The sequence below is a fragment of the Anolis sagrei genome, chromosome 2 (assembly GCF_037176765.1).
Source record: "Anolis sagrei isolate rAnoSag1 chromosome 2, rAnoSag1.mat, whole genome shotgun sequence".
NCBI lineage: Eukaryota > Metazoa > Chordata > Lepidosauria > Squamata > Dactyloidae > Anolis > Anolis sagrei.
Genome location: NC_090022.1, coordinates 22,546,903 through 22,553,544, shown reverse-complemented (window position 1 = coordinate 22,553,544; position 6,642 = coordinate 22,546,903). Strand labels below are relative to the sequence as shown.

Genomic DNA, 6,642 nt, shown 5'->3' with positions numbered 1-6,642 from the left:
TTTAAACTGTTATGTTTATTCATATCATGATCTGATCGCCATACTCAATATATCCCATATGCATGGGTGTATTGGGGTAATGATACAAAAAGTTTGCTAGGCTAGACCCTCTTTCACTCAGACTCAGCCCCCCCCCCCAAAACTCAGCCCCCCCCGAAACCTCCCCTGAAAAAAATTCAACCCCCCCCCCCCCCGAAACGAAATCCTGGCTACGGGCCTGATTGGAGCCTTTCTCTGATAAGTTGAGAGGTAAATGGGGGAGGGAGGCAGGGAAGGGGGAGGCTGGCAATGCCATCCCTCTTCTCCAGGCTGTCTGAGTTTAAGGAGGAGAAATTGTTGTGGAAACAGACACTGGGATCATGGAAGGTAATCCCAGGAGACTGTTTTCACGGAAACCATACCTCCAAAGATCCGGATCTTCAAGGAAGGTCTGGATCTTTAGAGGTATTTTTTAGGCCTGCATTAAACCTAGTAAATTAGGTTTATTCCAGTGTTAAGCGGATTAGTCTGAAACATCATCTGGACTCCTCGGGTTTATCTGTTTCCCAGTCCATGTTTTAGGGCTGTGAAGATGGTGGCCTAACTCTTTCTGCACATAAGTGCAGCATGAATTCCATTAGTGATGGCACTTGCAATGCCTAGGAAATCAATCAAGTCAATTTCAGAAGTTACATGTTATGAGGCTTCCTTCTTTCATCACTCCTCTTATTCATTTACTTGACTTCTCAGATGTTTCCCTCGTACACCTTAACAACAGAGTTGAAGGGAGCATTAGAAGGAGAGATATTGGGAAGTGATTGCCTACTACTCATCTTACATCTTTGGAAGGGGGGGGGGGTGAGGTTGGTAGGGGATTTTTTAAAAGACATTATTATAAAGTAGAAAATTCCTTTGGAGTCGCCAGTCAAAACGTTTTTAATGCATCTGTTATGATAAAAAACTATATGTACATATTTAGGTTGCTCATGGGATTCAGGATTAATTTGCATGGCTTGGGTGTCCTGTGGATGCAAAGTGTACAGACTCTTTAACACACCGGGCTGGGCTGCATTTTGACTCAGAAGGAGGACGTGCTGAATGCTTCCTCCCACCTAGCGAGAACATCTGTATTTAGCCGAGGCAAAACCATTTTGTGTTTTCTTAAACCATTTTATTTATGGGGGCCTTGAAATTTACAGGTGCCATTTCCTGTACAACATCCGTTCCAGCTGCACTTGCAAGGCCTTGTGAACTCTGAAAATAAAAAGCAACTGGGGAAAAAGTGCAGTTAATGTGAGATGATGATGATGATGATAACATGGTAATCAGTAACAGCACTATGCAACTTATGCCTGTGGGAGGTTAATCTCCTGGGCAGAAGGTATGTAAGGCTCCACTGTCCCCCCCCCCCTCCAAAAAAAATCAAATCAAAACAAAAAAGCTCTTCTCTGGGAGTGCGATTCTCTTCTGACCTGATCAGGCATTTCCTTTTGCAACTCAAAGCCTCCTCGCAGGTGGAAAGGTAGGACAGGAGTTTGCTAACAGGAATTTCCTTCCAGCTTAGTTCCATCCTGGGAAGGGACCTCATCCCTTCTCTTCTCTGCTCTTTATGCTTCTCTTGTCTCAAAGTTTGAGATGCCTTGGATGTCTAGGTTTAGATGTAAATATTCCAGAGCTGCTCCTGCTGCATCCACAGAAATAGTTATTGAAGGTTAAGTCCTTTCTTTTTAGAGAAAATCTAGCAAATCAGTGCCTCCTTATGGCTCCCTCAACTAGGTTTATCTCACAAGATTCTCTCTTTCCTGCCTTACTGGAGTTTAAACTACAAAGACATTGGTGCTGCATCCTCTTGTTTAAAGTAGGTGGTAGACCAGGTTCCCTGCAGATGACGTCCTGCCTTCTGTCATCATAGAACAGGTGCTTCATTTGTCAAATCCAGAAACCAGAAGCACTTTCCCATCAGAAATCAGGGTTGCTTAGGTAGCCAGGAGATGGGTGACTATTGGAGGAGACTTTGACAGGGCCAGGCTCATTTCTTTCTGTGTATTTGGTCTCTGTGTGGAGGTGCTCAGTCCAAAAGTCTTACATTCAGCATTTTGAAGTTCTCCCTGGATTATGCGATGTTTGTCATAGCTGAGACAAGTAAATATTTCTCCTTATTTCCTATTAGGCTCTCATCATCTCAGTGAGAGGGTCTGATGAAAGGCACAGAATCAAGTGCATTGAAGGGTATTTGAAATGTGTTTTGCCTGATAGTATAACCTGAATAAAATATCCAGGAATAACTAGAAGGTTCTACAGGAGCTACTGTGGTATGTTCTTGGAGATCCAGGTTTGAATCCCCGTTCACCCAGGAATCTTGACTAGAAGACATACAACAGCTGCAGTTCTATACATCTTCAAGAAAAATGGTTGAGGTTCAAGCTGTAGAAAAGGAGAAGAAATACGATTTTGTGAACCAAAATGGAGAAGAGAATATAGCTATGAATGAAGTAGTTAAAGTGCCTTTGCGCAGCAGATTCTTGGAGTATTTGAAAAAAGGTGAGTTGCAATCAGACCGGCAGTACTTTATTCTGAGAAAATCTATAAATTCATCTCTTATGGGAATTGAATAGGCCTGTTAACCTACATTTAAAACAGGTGAGTTTCCCCACCCACTTTTGAGCAGAAGTCAGTATTCTGCTTATTGTATACCTGTCCCATTTTCATCTCTGGTAAAAAGATCTGAACTATAACTCCAAAACCCAAGCTCAGTGCTCCCCAAACGCTTTCAGTATTTTCGGTTGGTCATGGGAGTTCTGTGTGCCAAGATTGGTTCGATTCCATTGTTGGTGGAGTTCAGAATGCTCTTTGATTGTAGGTGAACTATAAATCCCAGCAACTACAACTCCCAAATGACAAAAACAATTCCCCCGGGTATTTATGCCAAATTTGATCCAAGTGAATGAAAATACGTCTTGCATATCAGATTCATAACAGTAGCAAAATTACAGTTCTGAAGTAGCAATTAAAATAACTTTATGGTTGGGGGTCACCACAACATGAGGAACTGTATTAAGGGGTCACAGCATTAGGAAGGTTTAGAACCACTTTTTTAAATGGTCATAACCACAATACAGATGTGCTAGGAATAGAGAATAAGCAGAGGAAGCTGTTGCCTTGGCACCTGGTTGTCTTCTTTCAAGAAGCGCCTGTGTGGGCATTGTTTGAAAAGGAGTGTTAATAGATAGTTAAAGAGATAGGAAGAAGTCTTGAGGAGGGACAAAAGTTAACAGATGTGCCTGAAGAAAAAATTCTCTTCCTGAAGTTTCCCTCATTCACCGATGTTCTTTCTTGAATAAATACATAAGAATGGTGGAGCCACCTTAAGTATAATATAGCCCTTTCTTTTAATAAATTTAAGGACCTGACTTGAAGAACACTGGGTGCTACAAGAATGAAAGAGGAGAACGGATCATACATAACAAATGTTTGTATGTAGTGATTATCGTGATCAACATCATGTGTATTCTTCTGCTTTTATTTCCAGGTAAGTGAACTGAATGTATTGGTCCAATCATACTGTACAATCTATCAGTTTTATTTTCATTTTTTGAAAATTCTTAACACATTTCTGAGCCTTCTTGAATGTCTTTTCTCAACTCCATTGAATTTATCTTAAATTAATCTTTTTGCCTCTAAAGTTCTAGCAGCTACAATGTAATGAATTCTGTTAACACTGTAATTTCTGAAATCCTTTTTATCACCAGTGAGATCAGAAGAAAGATGTCCAGATCTTCTCCCTGCTGTCCTTGCTGATCCCTGTCCAGATGACTGGGTCGGGTATAAGAAAAAATGTTACTATTTTTCTCTGACTGAAGGAAACTGGACCGTTGGCAGCAGACACTGTTCTTCTCAGAATGCTTCCTTGGCTGTGATTGAGTCCCAAGAAGAGAAAGTAGGTTAAAAAATGGAGATATGTTAATTGCAAAGCTTGCTCAGATAATTTGATGCTACTAGTATTCTAATTAAATCATTCTGTAGAAATTATTGTATCAATTGATGTTATTGTGTGTGTGTTTGGGGGTGGGGTGGGGTGGGGGGTTTAAACTATATTAATCAGCTTTGAGTTCTTTTCCAAGAATGGGAACCAATATAAATATGACCTGACATCAAACACAACAAATAAATAAAATGAAAGCAGTATATTCTAAGATGCAGTTAATACCACAACATTATTTTCACTTGCTAAATGAAGACATTTGAATACTTTGGCATTTTCTAAGTTCCACTGCCCAGGATTTCTTTAAAGTATGTCTAGAAGTTATGAGGGGTTTGGGGGTGGGGAGTTCAGCGGGGCACAAGCTTCACGTATTCACACATGGCATGCCCAGTCAGAGCTATGGCTCTTTCAATGTCTTATCAAACAGTTTTATTTTTGGTTTGTCTAGTTCTCATATAAAAAATCAAACAATTTGGAGTTGGTAATTGTGTTTACTTCCTTCCTTTATTAAGGGGTTTCTCTCACGCTACAAAAGTCCTCCTGATCACTGGATTGGTCTCCAGAAGGATTTGGGTCAGTCCTGGAGATGGGTCAATGGCAGCATTTTCACAGGAGAGTGAGTCTTTTTTCTATTCTGTATGAAGCAAAAAATGTACAAATAGGGATTGGCAAGCTGAAAACCAAAAAGGCTTAGTGGCTTCAGTGACAACTAACACGTTAAATTCACTCTTCTAAACACCTATTCAAGGTAAAGAAGCCTTCTCCATTTTTCAACCAGGCAATCTTGGATCAAATGCTCCGAAATCCTAAGCATAACATTGCTCAGTCCTCAATATTTGTTGTGTTTAGTGAACTCAGTCCTACCAATCAGATAAATGAAAATTAAACTATACTATAGAACTTAGTAATTAAAAAAGGAGATAATGGAGCAATGAGAAGTGGGATATATGGAAGGATGAGATTGAACAGAAATACTTTGACAAGGCCATTCAGACAGCAGACAATTCAAACTGAGAGCAACTCCAGAGAGAGGAGATCTGCAAGGTTCAACCAATCAAAATGGCATACAGGATAAGACTATATAGATAACAAATCTATAAAGAGCACATTTCATATGTTACTGTAACAGACAGAGCTGCCTTGTTAGGTGAGAACATGCCCCAAGTAGAACTGGGGATCCCACAATTCATACGGAATAATGCAACAGTCTTAAGAAATGAAATCACATTTTCTATGCTGATGCCTATTGCCTAATCACACGACAGGAGCGGGATTACTTCAACAAAAGCTTGAATAAAATGATTATTTTAGTGAATTATAATCCTTATAATTCTCCTCTGGATCATGGCAAATGATGCCTGTGTCTTTTCAACCTCAGCTGATAAGATGGCTCAATCTTCCCCTCTTGCTGTTCCAAAAGGAGTCATTGGATTTCTCCATCTGACTGTATGCTAGCTATAATTCCTTTGCTTAACACAGTTTTGTTACTCCTCAGGCTCTTCAGGCTTCGTGAGGAAAAGGGAAGAAGGTGTGCATATTTGAACCATAATGCCATTGCTAGTTCAAGCTGCACAAGAGAAGAACCCTGGATCTGTAGCAAAGAGATGGCTTTGCCTGGATAGCGAAAGCAAAGCCCTGATTCCCGCTCTGCTTTTCCAGAAGGTATTTGATTGCTTTGTTTTCCATCCCCCCTCTCCCCAATGCAGAAGAAAGCCCAGGCACTCCTTGCAGAATTTCCTTCAGAGGAGAAAACCCTTCAGATTTTTTAAAGTAGTGATACATTTTATAAAAATTGGCCATGACAAGGCAGAAAAGCAAAGATATTAGAAAAATACAAGAGCAACCTTTAGAACATATGATTGAAGAGTGTTATCTCCTCCCATCATTATTCGGCTTTTATTCTGATGAACATGAAAGAATATGAACAATGTCAAATATAAGACAACATGATAAGGCTAAAAGAGATGGATAACAATGGAATTGTTTGAGATTATTGAAACTTGAGACAAAAAAATCAACTTACATCTGAATTAAACACAAAATCAAACAAGAAATCAAGACTCTTGCAAGAAAACTATTTATGTCTTAGGAGAACTTGACAAGGGAATCAATAGGGAGCAAAAAAAGTCAACAACCCCTTCCTATTTTCTCTCCCCCCTCCCGTTTTCTACTTAGTTTTTTTCTTTTCTTTTTCTTGATACTTTCCTTTCACTTATACCTTTATATGTTGGGCTCAGTGGCGCACATATACATATAAATATACATAAAAAGTAAGGGTTTTCCCCTGACAATAAGTCCAGTCGTGTCCGACTCTGGGGGTTGGTGCTCATCTCCATTTCTAAGCCAAAGTGCTGGCATTGTCTGTAGACACCTCCAGGGATCATGTGGCCAGCATGACTGCATGGAATGCTGTTACCTTCCCACTTGAGTGGTATCTATTGATCTACTCACATTTGCATGTTTTCGAACTGCTAGGTTGGCAGAAGCTGGGGCTAACAGCAGGGTCTCACTCCACTACCCGGATTCAAACCTGTGACCTTTCGGTTAGCAAGTTTAGCAGCTCAGCGGTTTAACCCACTGCACTACCAGGGGCTCCATACATATACACATATATAAATAAATAACACTTTGTTTCCCTTTTTAATCTGTGTTTAATACAAATCATTTTTAAAGAATAGAGA

At 40.0% G+C, this 6,642-nt stretch overlaps 1 protein-coding gene across 1 annotated transcript; it reads left to right on the top strand.

The window, feature by feature from the left end:
* Positions 1-2,387: 2,387 nt before the first annotated feature.
* Positions 2,388-5,835, top strand: LOC132765659 (C-type lectin domain family 2 member B-like). The gene is made up of 5 exons (XM_067465604.1): positions 2,388-2,520; positions 3,383-3,508; positions 3,729-3,916; positions 4,474-4,577; positions 5,457-5,835. The coding sequence occupies exons 1-5, from the start codon at positions 2,388-2,390 to the stop codon at positions 5,581-5,583; spliced, it is 678 nt and encodes a 225-aa protein (XP_067321705.1). The 3' UTR covers positions 5,584-5,835.
* The last annotated feature ends 807 nt before the right edge of the window (positions 5,836-6,642 follow it).

Coding starts and splice junctions, on each gene's coding strand:
- LOC132765659 (XM_067465604.1), top strand. CDS start 2,388: ATGGTTGAGGTTCAAGCTGTAGAAAAGGAGAAGAAATACGATTTTGTG. Junction 2,521..3,382: donor CTTGGAGTATTTGAAAAAAG/GTGAGTTGCAAT, acceptor AATAAATTTAAG/GACCTGACTTGAAGAACACT. Junction 3,509..3,728: donor TCTTCTGCTTTTATTTCCAG/GTAAGTGAACTG, acceptor TTTTATCACCAG/TGAGATCAGAAGAAAGATGT.